Source organism: Fonsecaea pedrosoi (assembly GCF_000835455.1).
Source record: "Fonsecaea pedrosoi CBS 271.37 unplaced genomic scaffold supercont1.2, whole genome shotgun sequence".
Lineage (NCBI taxonomy): Eukaryota > Fungi > Ascomycota > Eurotiomycetes > Chaetothyriales > Herpotrichiellaceae > Fonsecaea > Fonsecaea pedrosoi.
This window is the reverse complement of record NW_013550614.1, coordinates 3,377,479-3,395,922: the sequence shown is the minus strand read 5'-3', so window position 1 is coordinate 3,395,922 and position 18,444 is coordinate 3,377,479. Positions and strand designations below refer to the sequence as shown.

General features: G+C 51.6%; 7 protein-coding genes across 7 annotated transcripts; 5 read left to right on the top strand and 2 right to left on the bottom strand.

Moving 5' to 3' along the window:
* Positions 1–991: 991 nt before the first annotated feature.
* Positions 992–2,770, bottom strand: Z517_03181 (phosphoglucomutase; the record flags this gene model as incomplete). The annotated part of the gene is made up of 3 exons (XM_013432289.1): positions 992–2,301; positions 2,354–2,664; positions 2,724–2,770. 3 exons carry the CDS (start codon positions 2,768–2,770, stop codon positions 992–994), a joined length of 1,668 nt encoding a protein of 555 aa, XP_013287743.1.
* Positions 2,771–4,356: 1,586 nt separating this feature from the next.
* Positions 4,357–6,249, top strand: Z517_03180 (uncharacterized protein; the record flags this gene model as incomplete). Its single annotated transcript, XM_013432288.1, has 2 exons — positions 4,357–5,769; positions 5,821–6,249. The coding sequence occupies 2 exons, from the start codon at positions 4,357–4,359 to the stop codon at positions 6,247–6,249; spliced, it is 1,842 nt and encodes a 613-aa protein (XP_013287742.1).
* Positions 6,250–7,911: 1,662 nt separating this feature from the next.
* Positions 7,912–8,454, top strand: Z517_03179 (uncharacterized protein; the record flags this gene model as incomplete). Its single annotated transcript, XM_013432287.1, has 1 exon — positions 7,912–8,454. The coding sequence occupies one exon, from the start codon at positions 7,912–7,914 to the stop codon at positions 8,452–8,454; it is 543 nt and encodes a 180-aa protein (XP_013287741.1).
* Positions 8,455–10,935: 2,481 nt separating this feature from the next.
* On the bottom strand, positions 10,936–12,597 carry Z517_03178 (uncharacterized protein; the record flags this gene model as incomplete). Its single annotated transcript, XM_013432286.1, has 2 exons — positions 10,936–12,485; positions 12,525–12,597. The coding sequence occupies 2 exons, from the start codon at positions 12,595–12,597 to the stop codon at positions 10,936–10,938; spliced, it is 1,623 nt and encodes a 540-aa protein (XP_013287740.1).
* Positions 12,598–13,081: 484 nt separating this feature from the next.
* On the top strand, positions 13,082–14,467 carry Z517_03177 (uncharacterized protein; the record flags this gene model as incomplete). Its single annotated transcript, XM_013432285.1, has 1 exon — positions 13,082–14,467. The coding sequence occupies one exon, from the start codon at positions 13,082–13,084 to the stop codon at positions 14,465–14,467; it is 1,386 nt and encodes a 461-aa protein (XP_013287739.1).
* Positions 14,468–14,768: 301 nt separating this feature from the next.
* Positions 14,769–16,571, top strand: Z517_03176 (uncharacterized protein; the record flags this gene model as incomplete). Its single annotated transcript, XM_013432284.1, has 1 exon — positions 14,769–16,571. One exon carries the CDS (start codon positions 14,769–14,771, stop codon positions 16,569–16,571), a length of 1,803 nt encoding a protein of 600 aa, XP_013287738.1.
* Positions 16,572–17,568: 997 nt separating this feature from the next.
* Positions 17,569–18,238, top strand: Z517_03175 (uncharacterized protein; the record flags this gene model as incomplete). The annotated part of the gene is made up of 4 exons (XM_013432283.1): positions 17,569–17,817; positions 17,877–17,957; positions 18,010–18,179; positions 18,229–18,238. The coding sequence occupies 4 exons, from the start codon at positions 17,569–17,571 to the stop codon at positions 18,236–18,238; spliced, it is 510 nt and encodes a 169-aa protein (XP_013287737.1).
* Positions 18,239–18,444: the final 206 nt, after the last annotated feature.

Genomic DNA, 18,444 nt, shown 5'->3' with positions numbered 1-18,444 from the left:
GTATGGTCGCAGTGGTGTCGCAGTGATGATGCGGGAGATGGGCCATGCCTTTGTTCGCAACGCACATGCCAGTGGCCGCGAGTCGTTTGGAGGTGAGTGAGTGAGTGAGCCACTCTTCTTCATTTCCGATCGACTGACAGACACAGAAGAAGACTGACCACTTTACAACTCTCAGATGGCTATGAGGTTCAGGCAAGGCTGTGTGTTTGAACCATCCAATTCTCCGGCTCTCTCACACTTCAATGGCCATTGCCACCGCTCGATCCCGACCTCCGTCTCGTCCGCCCATGTGGTTGCAAGTTGGACAATCGTCGGTGGAAAGAGATGGAGTTACAACGTTGTATCACCCCTCTGCGAGATGGCGCGTCCTGGTCTTGGTTCGATGCAGCAATCCGTGCCATTCTTTTCCACAAACGAATTCTCAGCTTCCAGCAAACGGTGGCGAAGAGCCAGACTCTCCAGAAGTTGTTAGGGAAAGAGATTAGAAGGGAAAGCGAGACTCTGCCGACTAAGAAACATGCGAGACATTTGCCCTTGTATACCACGCGAGGCTTTCTCACGGAGAGTGTCTCAGGACTCGTCGTCTACTGTGCTAGATGCCGTGCTTGACCAGGTTTCTCTTGCTGCTGCCTGTAGGGTTCTTTACACATGGGAAGCTCAATAACACTGATACACAAAAAGCATAACTGACCGCCACACTCTGCTCGAGGGGAGCATATCAACTTTGGCGCACTAAAAACACCACAAGAAGCCAAGGTCATCGCGTCTTGACGCTGACGAATTAGAATCTGAGGGTCGGGTTTCAAAAATTCAGCAGTGCTATGTCAATGGACAACTGCGGTCTATCTGTGTTGATTGGTCATTTTGTCGACCTTTGAAAGCTATCAAAATTGCAATGACAACCGCTTGTGGAAGATAAACCCCCTTCTTCCAAAAATCTTCCGAGTTGGCCGCTTGCGCGAGTCACTGCCACATGTCAACAACAGATGAATTAGGTCTTCACATCCGGTTCGGTTCTGCCAATGAATTTCTGGAGTTGCAGCAGGTCAATGGCAAGTCCGACCGAGCCCTTGAGATAGTCCTGTGTGTCCTCGCCAAGCTTGCTCTTGTCCTCCTCGAGTTTCTCGACGTAGAGGCGGATGGTGGCACCGCTGCTGCCCGTACCCGATAATCGAACAACGACTCTTGTGCCGTCGTCGAATTTGAAATAGATACCTTGGTTCTTCGACACCGAACCGTCGAGATCTGTGTATGAGAAATCGTCGGCTTCCAGGATCTTGCGGCCTGAGACCTCTGAACCGACCGTGTCGGACTTTCCGATCTTTTCTTTGAGATACTTCACCATGTCGTTGGCCCCGTCACTGCTCACATTCTCGTAGTCGTACCGAGTAAAATACACGCGGCCATATTCATGCCAGAACTGCTTTTGGATCTCTGCAATAGATGGGAACTTGCCAGTATCTTTCCCCACCCCAGCAATGATGTTGAGCCAAGCAGTGATGGCCCACAAGCCGTCCTTTTCTCGAATGTGGTTTGAGCCAGTTCCGAAGGACTCTTCACCGCAAATTGACATCTTATTGGTATCGAAGAGGGCGCAGAAAAACTTCCACCCAGTGGGGACGACATAGAGGCTCAAATTCTGCTTCTTGGCCACAAGATCAAGCGCTGCCGATGTGGGGAACGATCTCGCCAGACCATAAACACCCTGCTTCTTGAAATAAGGGATATACTTCTGAGCATAGTGGGCGATAATGGCCAAGGAGTCTCCGGGCGAGACGAAAGCATTCTTGCCATAAATCATGTTTCTATCGCCGTCCCCATCCGAAGCAGCGCCAAAGTGGATGCCCTCCTTGTCAACTCTTTCGACCAGAGAATGGGCGTACGTCAGGTTGGGATCTGGATGACCGCCGTTAAAGTCGGGGCTGGGTTGGCAATTCTGAGTGCTTTCAGGTCCCAGGCCGAGCTCCCCTTGGAATATGGCCACCCCATAAGGACCAGTGACCCCGGAGAGACCATCGAAGAGAACTTTGAAGTCGGGTTGAGACTTGAAGAAGGATCGGATGAGGTCAAAGTCGAAAATGTCCTTTAGCATGGCCATGTAGTCCGCTACAGAGTCAATAATCTCAACTTCGAGATCGCCATATTTCTTGGTGCCAATCGTCGACAGATCCACTTCTGGGATGTCTGCTATTTTATATGAGGTAAGGGACTTTGACTTCTCGAAGATCTTGTTTGTCACGGATTCGGGGGCTGGGGCACCGTTGGAGAGGTTGTACTTCATGCCGAAGTCTTGTGTGGGACCTGCGGCACTGTTAGACGTGGTTTTGGCACTACCCGACATGTCTTGACTTACCACCTGGATTGTGACTGGCGGTGAGAAGGATACCACCCGTGGCCTTTCTGATGCGAATGATATGGCTGGCGGCGGGAGTACTGAGGATACCATTCTGACCGATCAGAAGCTTCTTTACACCGTATGCAGCACCAATCTTTGCAATCAGCTGGACCACTTCGGGATTCCAGTATCGACCATCTCCACCAATGACGAGAAAGGCACCGTCTGCGCCTTCAGGAATGGACAGGAGGATCGAGGTGACGAAGGATTCGCTGTAATGTGGCTGTTGGAAGACGGTGACCTTCTTGCGAAGTCCTGAGGTACCGGGCCTGCGGACAGAAGAGTTAGAAGACAGTCGTCACCGATGAGGTTTTGGTCTTGAGCTTACTTCTGGTCGGTGAAGGATTTAAACTGGACTTCTTTCACGTTTCCCATGGTGAAATGCTTGACAGCTTGTAAGATTGAAGGGGAAGGGTAGGGCTTTGAGATTTGGTGAACAGTTAGAAAAAATATAACAGGAAGGAAACTTGGTGAAACTCAGCCAGCTGGCCGGGAGAAAATTCTGTTGAATTGTAGATCCCTTCAACCGCAACCGCTGGAAGATGAAGCCACGAGGAAATGATCGCGGGGCAATAATTTCCTAGCAAATCCGCCATTCACGAAACACTTGCATGCGATACGTCATCGCTATTCCTTGCCCTTTGGGGCCACCAGGACCATCATTATTTCTCCGATCAGTCAACCAGGGCCGATGATTGGTTGGCCGATGCTGCAGGTCGACATCCTCACACCACTCTCGACTTTGTTGATGTACAGTTCGCACCACACCTTACACCCTTCTTGTAGATGTGCGCACAGTCAAGGCTGGCTTGGTAAGCTAATTGAGAACCAGGGGGGAGGTGAGTGACCCAAAAAGTATTGTGGCCAGATAGAGTAGGAGCTAGGGCAAACGGTAACGGTCGATGAGTCTCACCCACCTCTGAGAAAACCAAAAGCGGATTACAAGCATGGTCATGGGTTTCATTGGACACCGGGGACGGATGCTTCAGTTTTCTTGCCAAAATGTAAGTTTCCTGGTTTTGCACGTTTGAAAAGTATGCTCAAAGGCGACATCCAGTGGAGACGAGTTCATGACTCTGCTTCACAGCCGTTAACATATATCGGCATTTAGACTTCAGACATCCAGAGGTATCATTTCTCTGTCATAGATGTTCTAGTTTCTTTAGGGGTGTGCAAATAGCTGTGTAAACGTGAAAGAGACCAAGAATAGGAGTGCTAGATTGATACCAGAGGCGCAGTGTGATCTGCTTCAGTGTCCAAAGACGTGGCCACTCAACAAGCATTGCAAGCCTATCGAAAGAGAGCAGGCAAAAGCTGTGTCTGAAGCCTGTTATGGAATCAGTCATATTATTGGACGGCTTCTGTTTTCTCCTCCTGGTATAGTTGTGACTGTCGCGAGAGGTTCAACGGATACAGCCTCGTCTCTCCGCAGCTTGATCAGGCTGGGTCTATCCGGATAAGGCTTAGTGACATCTTGGCATTTCTGCCTCGTCAAAGAAGTCACTGCAGTTGACGGAGCCTCTATGAACTCGGTCCAAGAGTAAATTAAGTTGGACAATTCTCTCTTCATCCACGTTGTCAATCTGGACATTTTCATTACTTCCGTCCAAAACTCCTTGTTCCTCTTTGTTCAAAATAACCCCGCCACTCATTTGAGGACCGTCCCCCTCCATCGCGTGCGCCATTCCCCCGATAGCTCACCGTTCCTTGCCGAGTTTGCGGAGCAGGCAGTCCCTCCTATTCCCCGGCTCGCTAAATGCACATGAATTCTCATCTGGCGGTGGAGTTGACGCTTTGGTAACTGTAGAATCTCCATTTCGGGAAAAGTTGGATTCAAGATTCACACGGCGCGGGTTGTTGCCTCACGAATCATCTCGGAGATTTGTTCTCCGCCATCTCTGCGAGCAGAGAGCGGAGAATCAACTTTCCCTTAAGGGCTTTTCAAATTTCTGACAGCCACCATGCCCTGCTTCAAAGGTCTTGCTGTGAGCATACACACTCCCACAGGGCCTTTGCCAGAATACTCTGTACAGAGAACCTCTCGTCTCTCAAGAATCAGCGCTTACATCCCCGTGCCACCTGCACAAATCCCTGCCGACTCTCTGACGGGAAAACCCGAGCAATCGACCTTTGCTATCTCTATCACCCTCCTCACCCCTGGTCAGGAAGTACCTTACTCCACCCCTAAGGCAACACCAGATGTTCCGAATCCCAAACCCAAACTTGTCGGGGGCCTTCCAGGTCACACAAGTGAACGAGGAAAATACACTAGTTCAGTTGGGCCTTATGTCCCCTTGACAACCTCCCCTAACGAAACTATTGCCGCCTACATTTACTTTGATGGCCGAGCCAAAGAGGAGGTTGCAACACTACTCAGAAAGGGAGAGGAGACGTGGGTGAATTCCCGATGGGTCAGTGTTCCTGAGAAAGAGGGAGGTGGTCTAGCAGAACGCGAGTTTTTATTCCGTGAAGTCGGTCTCGAGCGCTGGTTGAATGGTCTGGACCTCGATGGAAAGGACGCCGCAGCAACAATTGAGAGACGCAGACAGAAACTGGAGAGAAGACGACGAAAGCGGAAGGAAACCACCGGGAGCGATGATGACACCAATGGACTCTCAAAGAAGGACAAAAGAAAGAACACCATGCGCTATGGCGAAGATGGAGAATTGAAGGACGTTTCCGATGACGAGGGCTCCGTAAGCGAGAGCGGTTCCTCAGAAGACGATGATGACCCGATACCAGAAGCAGCTGGGCAGATCAAGGTTGCCTTGTTCCGAGTGTTGGCTTCTGGAGAGATCAAACGCGGAGAATATTCACCTCAATTCGATGCCCACGATGACTCAGAAGGCTCAGACGTCGGAGAAGGCGCTGGTAATGGTGAAGGCAAGAACCGAGCTGATGTCGACCACACTACCAGCTTTGCCAAACCCAAAACCCTGGACCCCAAAACCATCTCAACACAGACGGTGACTGGTATTGACCCTACCGATAAACCATATGCTGTCTTCACATTCCTTTATCGGGGAGAACGCCAGTTACAGAAGATGGGTATCCTTTCTGGACCCAAGACCGATAAGGCGGCGGTCAGCACCAAGAGACGTAGCATAGCGGCGGAGCTTCCCAAACTTGGGCCCCTGAAGAAAGAAGGTTCTGCCGGCTTTTCAACCTTCCGCGACTCGGAACGTCGGCGGAGTCGAAAGGGTAAAGGAACAAGCGATGATGAGATGGAAAGCGAGAGCGACGATGACGGTGCTGGCATCATTGGCAAGATGGAGGACATCAATGATGCAGATGCAAAGAGAGATCCGAGCATGCTGAGTCCAGAAGATGCTGAGCGGACAGGTCAGGTTGCAGAGGGCATCCGTAAAATGAAGGTAAGAGACCCTTCGCCGTTGAAAATCCGGCATGGGCTAAGGTATCATCAGCTCAAGCGACAGCATTCGGCGGAACCGCTGAATAGCAACGGCATAACAGAACCTCGCAAGAGCTCGAAATCTGGTAGCACTTCGGGTAATTCGACACCCAAAGCTGGCGCTGTTGAGCTTGGTACGTCACCTGCAGGCACGAATACGGGGTCCATGGGTTTGAGCAGCAGCCTGGACGTTCAAAAGGACGATGAGAGTTTCATGGTCGGCAGTCCGATGAAGCGACATCGGGCTAGCATTGCGGACTTTGACGATGACATCAAAAGCCGATTAGGGGGTAGCACGTCCACGTTTTCGAACGCTATCGGCGAGGTTCTTGGGGCTTTGGGACCATCTCAACCGACTGCGACTAGTTCAACTGCTTCTGGCCTGCAGTTTGGAGGGCCGTTGGTCAAAGAGTCGACAGCTGGCGACGATGAAGAGCTCTGAAAGGCCTTCCACAAGCCCACAAACTCTATGCCGCGAGTTGACCATGGACCCAGAATTTCGTCCACGGCTTCTGAAGACTTTTATCGACAGACGTGTGTGGATATTTCAGAAATACTGCCTGTCAGTACTATGCCACGCGCTGAGCATACAGGAAATGAGAGCCGCGTACGGCGGCTTCTGTCAGCAGTCGAGTTGGAAATTCGACTCTTCCACTTTCTTTTGTCAAGACCGCAGAATTTGGAGTCAGGATGATAAGATGGAGAGTGAAGATACACGCAAGCAAGGGCTGGCCGTCGAATATTTTGATTAATTGTGCGAAACAAATGCCTGCAGCACGAGCCTGTACTTGGAGAATGCGATGCAGGACGTGATCGCAGAACAGATCCCTCCGAGAGGCTGCAGGCATGGAGGGCATGGGTCAGGGAAAGGGTGCAGAGGCTTGTAAACAGTCTCCAAGGGTGCTTAGGCCAGAGAGGGATCAACAGGCCAAGGGAGCGGGGAAAAGGCATGAGCGTGGACGTGGACGTGGACGCATGACTGCCGAGTCAACCCGCGGTGGTAATTGTACCAATTTCCCAGGCATTGACGAGTGTCCTTTTCGTGTTCGATCAAAAAGATAAACCTCATACAGGCACAACCCAAAAAGCTTGGAGCTGCCAGCCAGCAAACCAGGCCGGAGGTCCAATGACATTATCAAATTGTAAAAGCTCCTATTGATCGCAAGCTGATCTGGCTGTCCATGGTCCTGTAGTTCCCGGCAGCCCTGGCATAGCGTTATAGACGTAGTTTGTTGATATGTGAGGGGTAAAGGGGGGCCTGTGTGGGTGGAGGGTGGAGTTCCACTCCGGGCTCCTTCCGATTCCGCTGCAATTTCATTGGTCGGGAATCTTGTGGGCCTTGGCTCCGAACAGTATTGGACTTAGGGTACATATCGTCATCATCTCTCGCGTTGTACCGTCCTTTCTTTGCCTTCGTCACAGATTCTCTCTCATAGAAACGTCGCCGCACTAGTGGCGAAGGGTAACAGATGATCAGATAATCGTCATTACCCTTTCCCCAGGGCTCAATCACCCATTGGATGAGGTTCGGTTAGTTCCTCGTGGGCGACGTTCCTCCATTCCTCCACGTCTTTCTTCGACGCAATGTTGTCGAGCAGCTCATTTTAATTCATGCGAGGCCTGTCAAGTCAGTTTGCCACCCAATTGCCAAGTGGGTATATGGGTCCAGAGCCTTTGTTCCAGACAGTTGTCGTTGACAGGCCGAGACTGGAGTGAAAAATATATGTTGAGAGGTTGGTAGACACAACCCTCGAGCTACAACCGAAAAACTTATCAAGGAAGCACCAGCTATGGCACTCACCCGATCTACCGATCCGCTGGTCTGGATCGACTGCGAGGTAGGTGTACACACCGAGTGAACCCCTTACTGGCCCTTTTCCAGCAACACAAAAGAATCACCTCTGTTTACCTGTTACAACTATCATTGCTGAAATCCCCCCACAAGGGGGTGGAGCTTCCAATGAAGCCTCACACGTACATCTATCTCCGACCGTGCCTCGTTGATTCGCAATATGTTTACCGCGTCTTTTGGCCCATCTACCCCTATCCAGCTTCATCTATCGCCATTGCTTCTGTGCCGCGCTGACCGAATACTGGCTCCCAGATGACGGGTCTCAACCCCGCCAAAGATACAATCATGTCCATAGCGTGCATCATCACTACCGCCGACCTCGCTCCGCTGGACACAGAAGGCTTCGATGCTGTGATATTCCACACCCCGGAACAGCTCTCGAGGATGTCTGAGTGGTGCGTCAAGACGCATGGCGAGTCCGGTCTCACACAGGCATGCCTGGTTTCGTCGACCAGTGCTGAAGAAGCTGCCACCAAACTTCTCGCATACATTAAACATTACATTCCCGAACCAGGCCGAGCTCTTCTGGCAGGAAACAGTATCCACGCCGACCGTGCTTTCTTGGCTATTCCACCTTGGAACGTCATTCTGGAACACCTCCATTACCGACTGTTTGATGTCTCGGCCATGAAGGAGATGGTACGACGCTGGGCGAGTGATTCAGTGCTGATGGCGGCACCAAGGAAAGAACTCAAACATACCGCCCGAGCAGATGTGTTGGAGAGCATCCAGGAGGCGCAGTATTACAAGCGCTTCATCGAGGGAATGAGTCTGGGCATACCCGGTGAGTACTAATCTGTATCCCCAGCCTTATCTTCCCTTCCTTCTCGCTTCCCTTTCTTCTACTTCAAGCAGGAAGCAGCCATTGGCAGGCCACCTCCATCGGTCGACGACTGTCCATAAGAAATGACTAACAGAATTCCGTCTTCCCTCAGTACCTGCAACGTCGATGCCGATCCAACCAGGGTCACAACCGCTGATGCCCGCTCCCGGAACAAAGCAGGGCCAAGAAGCTCTCGATATGCTCCGCAACAGCGGCACAGCCATAGGCGACGTTGGAAATCTTGACCCAGGCTTCAGGACCGATGTACCATGATCGGCAAACGAAAAGTCCTGTTTGATATTCCCGTCCTTTTTCCGCGAATATCGGCCATTCCAAAGTTTCTTGTACAAACATTCCACGGGAGTAAACTACATACATACGTCTTGAAAGATGAGGATTGAACACAATCTCGATCTGTTTTCCTTTTTTTTCTTTGGGCCTTTGGTAGGGCATTTTGGGGGAAGATGTGTGCTTTTCTACCTACCGTCATCGTTGGTTATCCTAATGGGTGCTGATGGGTGCTCGTCGAGGACCGCGTTGATGGTCCATGGTAGTGGCTACCCACGCTTACTACATCTTGCTCTGTCAGACACTCTTATCACACTTACCTACCTACACGCCTTTCCCACACCAGCATCGATACCTACCTGTTGGCCTCTCAGCGTGATCACGCCCGGTGATGCTCCACCGATGGTACCAACTCAATTGATACTTCGCTCATAGCCCTCTTCCAGGATCCCCTGTTTCCGCCCCAACTACATGCACTTCAGTTGTTCCAAATTACGCCCGTTGCATGTTGACTGCTCACTATCAGTGGTTTTCCAGCCGTGCGTCCAGGGTTCTGACAAATATGAAGCATGGCATGCGGATCCTGCCCCCCGTTCCGGATGGAGAAATGACGGATATCTGTGATGGAGAGGGCAAATATGGTAGGAATGTATATTGCTCGGTGGAAGCTGCTGATACCAGGAAACACTCTCTATCGTCAATCCTCTGTCATATTATCTGCGACTAAGCTTGGGCCAGAGAGATACCTACCTCTACCCTCCCAGCTCTCCCTTCGCGGATCCCGCCTCCACCATCTGCTCTGTCGTGGCCTTCAGCTCGGTCCATCACTACGAAAAGGTCAGTGAGTTAGTCTAGGATTGTTCGAACTCCTCCCTCCTAGGACTACCAAGACTGACGGACTCCGGCGGCATAAGCACGTCGCCAACCCCCCTCTTCTCTTCAGTTCGTGGCAGGGCTATGCATGCAATTAGATTTCAGCGTAAGTAGCCCCTTGCCACTATTTTCTCAGGAGAATTCGCGGTATTCCAACCAGCTCGACAGATCCACAACACTCTCGTGGTGGACAAAAACCATCGCTCGCCCGATGCTGCTCAAGCTTCTAGCAATATCGTTCGCTGCGCACTGGCGGCACTTACAGTTTCGTTCCTGCAGGATTTGGTGGACGCCATAGGCATTGGAAGGACATTTACATTCATGGGAGCTTTGTGTGTGTGGTCGCCGTTGGTCTTTTCATCGCTGATTGCCGTTAGGGCCCATCGTGGAGGCAAAGACACTTGATGCCCACAGCCGCAAGGGAAGGATAGCATAGGACTGCACGTAGGTGCTCCAACCCCTTCTTGATTCATGCACTCTCAGAAGTTAACATGTCCAGCTGCCCTTGGATTAAACTTCCTGGGCGTTGTTCGTGACAGATGAAACAAGTATTCGAACCGGTAATTGGGTCTGGCTGGCTTTGAGCCATGGTGTCAAGGACTCAAGGACCAATCCAGGATGCAAATTCCACTTGCCCCTAGCTTTGAGAGACAAGATTCGATTCTGAGGCATGTGTACCTCAGCGACTTCCACCACATGGACCTCTCCACAGCCCCCGGATCCGGTCGAGTTTGCATCTCAAATAGCAGAAATGCATCAAAATGGTACATCCCCGAATGGAATGTTCGGGTTCAATGTTCCCACAGTCAATGGGATCATGGAAACGTACTGTCACCTGGGAACGGGGCTGGGCAAAATCCTTCACTCACCAGCTCAAGGATGTCATTAGATATGACAGACGGAGCATAAACCCCGAGGTATCATGTCAAGAACAATTCAAGAACACGTACAAGAACCAGCACAAGAACAGGTAAAAAAGGACAAGAACCTCGCTTCCCAAGGACAGGAACAGGAACAGGGACAAGGATATGGACGCCCCCTGCCCACGCCTGTGCGACCTAAATACCTACATAATTATACATCGTGATGCTCAACCGGTGCATGTTGTGGACTGTGCCGTCCCCCGCACCCCATTTCCGATTACCCCCTGGAGTGGCGCCGCCTGGTTCCTCGTAGAACGGATGGAAACATTTTGCTCGTAATACGATGATAACTCCCTTCCCTCTGGTGTGTGTGTGTGTGTCTTGAGCTCCATGACACATGACACTTTATAGGTGGCCCTCCTGCGTCGATTACCTCCCTGAGGTCTCTGCCCTGGCAAGCCGATACCTCACCGCCTCCCTAACAACTTCGCCGCCCCATACGCTGTCCTCTCCACCCTTGGAGAACTCCATGCCAGCCACATCCCCTCGCTCTTGCTCCGCAAGCAGCACGCTGAGGTCTTTCTTCTGACTGCTGAGCCACCTCTCGATGAATTTCTGCGGATCCTTTGCCATGCTCGTGAAGAACTGGTGCCGTGCCTTGTGGTGATGCAGCGCTTGTACCACGATGGCGAGTTCGTCGTCCAACTTGGCAATCGAGCGGAGTGTATTCTGGTGTTCTGGGTTTTGGGTGAGTTTGAAAATCAATGGGCGGAGAGGGTCTTCAACCGCGACCTGGACATCGTAAACCGTGGGTTCGGGATTCTTATGAAATTCCTCGTCCACGCGGATGGTATAGGGTAGTCGCACAGGCGGCAAGGGGTGTAGGTGTGGGACTAGCCGTTCAGCCGCCTGAGGGAAGAAGAACGTGTCGGTATCAAAGATACGTTTGAGTGAGTCGTCGCATTGAATACTCCGGCGTTCTTCATCTTCTTGCAAGCCCATGGCGCGCACATAGTCCCAGATACCCATGACGACTTCGGCACGCTCCGCCTCTTCCATATCCAGAGTTTCAGCCAGAGCCTTGGAAAGGCGAAATCGTTCGGGCTGTTCGTCGCGTGTTAGGCAGATTGTGATGTTGACGTTTTCGTCGGATCTCCGCTCGAACTCGATGCTGTCATATTCGCCAGATTGAGCGCTGTTTTGACCCTTCTTCCACGTTATCATCTGATTGTTATCGCCCAGGCTGTCTTTCGGGTTTTCGAACTCGACCGTCATCCCCTTGAAGAATTGTGTGAATTTCTTGGAAGGCGGTCTGATCTTCTTCTCTTTGGTTTGGTCTTGACCTCCCATCTCTTCATCTTCGCCGTCACTGTGTAAGATGTCATCGTCGTCATACTCCAGTAACCTCCCTTGAATCTTGACTCTATAAGAAGGCTCGCCGTTGGAGTCGAATGTGAAGCCTTCCTCATCCGGATTCAGTTGCCAAGGTTGGCTTGACACCGTATTAGAGATCCATATCCGCATTGTCTTCTGCCTCTTGACATTTTTGTTAAAATTGTCATGAATTTCCAATTTCTTCCGTGCCATCAGATGGTCTAGCTGTTTCTCCGCCTCGCGCAGTTTCTTATACTGCTCGACGCCATCTCCAATAACAATCTCTTCTAGCCCATCCGGCATGTTTCGGTCGGTAGGTTTTCGCACACGTCGCTGTGCCAATTGGTGTTCAATCGCAGCATTGCGCTGTTGGGCTTGTTGTTGCATCATCTGAGCTTGCGCCTGCTGAGCAGCATGTTGGACAGGAGGAATCTGACCTAGGGCCTGTAAGTGAAAGATCTCTTGTTGTTGGGCGAGAAAAGCAGATAAGAGAGCCATCTGTCCAGTGTCCACCAAATGACGGGGTTGGGGCAGGAGAGCCATAAAGTGTTGTCCGTCATGATTGTCCTTTTCCTTCAAGGAATTCTTGGGACCTCCACCAATATCTGGGTGTACAAGTATCCTGGTGCTCGGGTCGCACTCACCTGGCCTACGCGCCGCTGGGGATCTTCCTTGTGCCTGGGCATATTGTCGATAATTCTGCATCTGGGGATTCATCTTGTTGTCGGCGTTGTTGTCGCTTCGAAATCCTTGATCGTTCGGAGGGAAGGAAGGGGATATCGGCGTCGCGACTACGATCTGCGCATGAGCTTGGTGGCTGGAGCGTGTCGATAAGTTCAGCTAAGCGTTGGTGATCGAGTGGGATGGCTGAAGGAGAGAGAGCCTTGCCCGCAATGATCGCGACATTCGCAGAACGCGATTCAAATGCGTCTGGGCTAATCCTAATCGGGCACAAATTCTCTTGGCATCATATGAGCCAGTCTGCAAAACAAGGCTGTCATGACTCCTCAACTTCTGTCTAAAACCATATGGTATGGGTGTCGGGTCTTTATCCCGAGCTTAAAACTTGGGCTGTATTGAGTTACTTCGGGCGTATTGTCAAGACCAAGCGAAGGAAGTGTGGGAGTGCGGAAGTCACGAGTTGACATCAGACCGCTGGCAGAGAGGCCACCACAGTCATTGTGAATACTGGTCCAGCAACATGGGAAAGCCAAGGTTGATCATCATTATCAGACATGCTCAATCCGAAGGGAACCGTGACAAAGCTATCCACCAGACGACGCCAGACCACAAAGTCGGATTGACGGAAGAAGGGCATCGCCAAGCGCTTGCAGCAGGAGAGAAGCTTCGTGCTCTCCTCCGAACCGATGATACACTACACTTCTTCATTTCTCCATACAGGAGGACCAGGGAGACAACAGAAGGTATTCTGAAGAGCCTGTGTTCGAATGAACCTGCGCCTTCACCATTCCAGCGACACCACATCAAGGTATATGAGGAACCAAGGCTGAGGGAGCAAGACTTTGGCAATTTTCAGCCAGACACTGAAGAAGTTGAAAGACTGTGGCGAGAGCGTGCACAATATGGTCACTTCTTTTATCGCATTCCTAATGGAGAAAGTGGAGCAGACGTCTATGACCGCGTATCATCCTTCAATGGTTCGCTCTGGAGACGGTTTTCTGAAGACACAATGGCCAGTGTGGCTGTTCTTGTCACGCACGGTCTCTGCAGTCGCGTATTTCTGATGGCTTGGTATCACTACAGTGTGGAGTTTTTTGAGGATCTCCGAAACATCAACCACTGCGAATTTTTGGTGATGAAGTTGGGCGCAAATGGGAGGTATGTGCTTCAGAACAGTCTACGGCGATGGTCAGACCTTAGGAGGGAGAAGGCGGCCAGAAAAAACAGCGTCTCTTCTCCATCAACACCCGCAAACGTCGAAAACATACCAGTTAGACGCTGGACGATGTCCAAAAACGCCCATGACCCCACCGGTGCCAGTTACATTCCTACGCCGGTACGCAAAAGTACGATAGACATGTTCAGAGATGAACCGGAAACCGTACAGGAAGGAGGCGAACTCAAGCGTAATCCAAGGGCAACCCCGGCCGAGAGGAGAAACAGTACGAGCAGGGAACAAAGTCGCACAAGAGTGCGGTCTTCCAGCAACCTTCGAACCTCTGTCGCTAATCTATCATTGGATACGGGGAGAAAAAGTGCGAATCTGAGTGGAATAAAATCTTACCTTGGTAGAGACGGTGGCGGGACAAGATCGGGCCAGGGCTCACCCTTCGGATCCGATGATGAGTTGGAAAGCGAGAGTCCCAGAGGAACTACGCAGTCTTTTGGCTCTTTGTCGGGGTCTCATGAGAAAGGCAAGAAGGCGTTTTCTTCGTCACTGGCTCGAGCATTGAGAGGAGAGTTGGACGATCCGAACAGGAAGATGGCAGATGCGCTTGGCGATCAGAGTGATGCAGAGGTGGAGGAAGCGGACCTGGAACTTGGGACACAAGAGCGAGTTTCTGGCGAGCTACAGCAAATCCTAGATGAAGAGAGGCGGGAGCGGAGTCACCGCAGTATATACTAGACAATCATGAGGGTCCACTGGATGAACCCCGGACATTGTTAGTAAGGGTCAGGCGGGAGAATGTGGCGTGTGAATGTCGCTGGGAGATGTTCAGCCTCGCAGCCTCGCAGCCTTGTGGCCTTACGCCAAGACAAACTCCGATTCAGCCAATTGAAACTGGTCGTACCCACGCTCTCCTTCTCTCCGACTGATCCAATATCCCACTTCGATCGAATAGATGGCAACAAGGTGATAGACTTGCATCGTTGTATTCTGAAACAACAAACTCCACAATTCTCCAAGTCTCGAAATCCATGTCAAGATGGCAGATGCCCTTTACGAACTTCTACAACCTCATCTCGTATCGACGTCTCAATCACCATCTTCATCCCCAGAAATCTCTACATATCTGTCCCGCCTCGTCTCCCTCCGTCTCAGCGACTTGACTACAACAGAGCCTCAGTCACTCAGTCAATCAGCACAGTCCAACCTATTCTCGATCCAGGCACTGAGTTCTCGGTCTCACCGAACGACGACTACCTCATCAGACCACCTAAGTATTCTCCGGTCGTCACTCCCGCTTATATCAAGATCCGCCGAATCGATCAAGAATGCGATCCCTGAACTGGATACTCGTGCCGTGAAGTTCGCCTCGACTTATAGCAAGTCCAAAGAGGAAAGCACTACTGGAGGCAGTGGAAATGCCCTCCTTACCACTCGAAAGGAGTCCGCCCTTCTCGCTCGGCAAGCGGACAAAGCTCAGGACATCCTGGAGCTTCCATCTCTACTCTCTGCGGCGATTGCCTCAGCCCATACTACATCGGCGGCATCAACGAATTCGGCATCCTCCGGCACCAGCGGCGCGAATTATACCCAAGCCCTCGATCTTTTCGCCCATATCAAACGTCTTCAGGTTCTCTATCCTGACTCCCAGCTGGTGAAGTCTGTACTCGCCGATGCCCAAAATGCCATGAAGGACATGACAACGAACCTGATTGCTAGTCTTCGGAGCCAGAATCTTCGCCTTGCTGCTGCTATACGGATGATCGGTTGGTTACGACGCGTGGCGCCAGAGCTGTCAACTAGTACAACAATGGGCTTGCCATCAGCAGGTTCTCAGACTAATAAGCACGGCCCATTGGCACCGACACTGACCTCGCAACTTGAACTAGGCACGACTGCATCGTCACACCAGGACGAAGGTCACTTTGGCGCCCTGTTCCTGGTCTCTCGGCTATGCACGTTCCTGAATATGATCGAGGCTCTTTCTCCACTACGCGATCTCGCCGACCAAGAGACATTGGCACGGAAAGAAGCCGCCAGCTCCGGATCAAGTTCCCAGAAGCATCTGACGCCCTCAAGTACAACGCGACCCCTACCAAACCGCAAGTCCTCTTCCGGAGGAGGCTATAATCCCTCTCTGGCTGGCCAACAAACGGAACGCTATCTAAAACGATTCATTGAAATATTTCGCGAACAGTCCTTTGCGACAATAAGCATGTACCGCAACATCTTCCCGGAGGACGAGCAACCACAGGTGCCGCAATCCTTCTCCTCTGCAACTACCCCAGCAGCGTCGCTAGATCTATCCCTCACGCTACCTTCAGCCCTGCAGACATTCCCATTGTACTTGATTGACATATTCATTTCAACGCTCAAACAATACCTTCCGAACGTGACAGACACCACAGCGAGGGAGAGCTTGCTGATGCAGGTGCTCTACGCGGCAAATTCGCTAGGCCGGCTAGGTGCGGACTTCAGCCTCATGATAGCGGAGCTAGATGACCATGAAGACGAAGACGAAGACGTCAACCAGGGCGAGAACGCAGCTGAGGTATCCGCAGAAAGTGTGGCCGAGGATACGAAAGCCACTGTGGACGAAGACGAGGCCACAACACCGAACATCAGGCATGACCTCAGTGGCCAGGCGGGCGCCGAGGACAGAACAACAGCGGCAGCACCGGCGGCGACAGAGACGAGGACGAAATCCCCGCCTGAGCCGGAATGGATATCCGTTATCCGGAAACACCGCGTACAAGCGGCCAGGCTGGAAGCTCTGGCTGCGGGACAAGAAAGAGGCGACCATGTCCAGAGACAGGGTTCTGCGGACGTCGCTGTGCGATAGGTTTAACCCTTGTAGTGTCCTCTGTCGGGCTCTGTCCTTAGCACTATGTATCCCCTCATAACCCGGCCGAGTCTAGAAAGAAAACCCAGCGTATGGGCTATGTTCAGCACGAGACATATGTAAATAACGAAACCAGATCATAATTTTACATCCCGGGGGTCTCTTGTCAGTTCTTTCTTGTTTGGTTCTCTCTCTATCTCTCGCCATTCGTCCCATGTGTAGTTGATGTCGACACAAAGTGGACAATGCAATCAAGCTGGAGCGAGACCTGTTCAATCCTGGAACAATGATTTCGAGGAGACGCGACATGGAGAACGGTAGGGTTTGAATAGGGTTTGAAGAAGAGATGCAGAGCAAGAATGGTAAGTATAAGGTGCCTCCTCACTGTGTCATGGACATTGCCGAATATGTGAGTGTGATCGCGTGAAGTTGGAAAGAATTCACGCAGGCGCCAAGCCTGTCGGCATTGGGCACCCAGGCCTGGAGTTTGTCTACTACTCGTATTAGTAGTGGGCGGTGAGAAGCCCCTCTAGAGCATGCCCATACTTCACGGGAAACCCTGAGTGGTTAACGAGCCGAGCCCACCCAGCATCATCGCGCATGCGTTTGGCGCCGCCGCCATCAAAAAATAATCAGAGAACACAGCCTTCGCGCGACCATTTACATTCTCTCCGTCCCAGTCGGCGCACGATCAAAAGTCCCAATTCTCATCTTCGGGCTTTACACTGAGGTATTAAGGCCTTCTAGCTGTCCTTCATTTCTAGCCTCTTTGTGTTAATCCTCTGTCCCAGATCTCGATCTCCGGTGACAAGAGCGACGCCGCCTCCTCCCCCCCCGCGTGCAGAAGAGGATGAATTGAGGCCACACAGCAGAAGAAGAAGCGAAAAGGGAAAAGCTGACATCCTACCTCGTCCCTTGTACACGCGCACTTGTTACCAAGGGGCGAGTCGGGTCCGCAGACAGACAGACAGGCAGGCAGGCAAGCAAGCCAGGCGCGATGTTCTTTCTACGATATCTCGAGCGCGAAATCAGCATCCATCCATCCTTTTTTGCGGCCAATGTGAACGAGAGGCTTAAAGATCAGCTCTATGCGGATCTAGAAGGGAGCTGCAATGGAGAATATTACATCGTGTGCATAATGGACATCTACAATATCTCTCCTGGAAGAGTGAGGCCAGGTTCTGGGGAAGCGCACTTTACAATCCTCTATCGAGCCATCCTGTGGAAACCTTTCAAGGGAGAGACGGTACGGATATCTGCTATGACTGGGCGAAGAGATCTTTTCTCACAAGTGACAATGAACAGATCGATTGCGCTGTCTCCTCCATAAAGCCCCAAGGTGTCTTCTGTGAAGCTGGCCCGCTTACAGTGTTCGTTTCGAAGCTGGTAGGTCACAATGGTGGTCATTTCGAGCATCAGAGCGTTGACAAGACGGCAGCATCTTCCGCCTGATATGCGACACAATCCTGACGCTACTCCACCGCAATACTCCAACAACGCCGGCGATGTGATCGAGAAAGGCTCGGCCGTGAGGGTCCAGCTGATCGGCTTGCGGAGTGATGTGGGCAATATGTATGCCATTGGGAAGATGTCCTCGCAATGGTTTGGGTAGGCGCGAGCCCTTTTGTCTTTGCGAAGTGGCCACTAACGGGAACAGTGTCGCATGAGAGCTTTGATCACAGCAGGGCAGCATTCTTCTCGCAGAAAGGTCGTCCGCCATGTCAGTGCAATTGGCCCAAACCAACATTCTAGGCTCCAGTCACAGTATTTCTCCCTGTCTAGAGATTGTCCTCGACCAAGTTGAAGTGACACACAGTCATGTTGGACCGCAGCCTGATGGCGAAACGCAGACACTGTGACTTTGGCCGCAGTA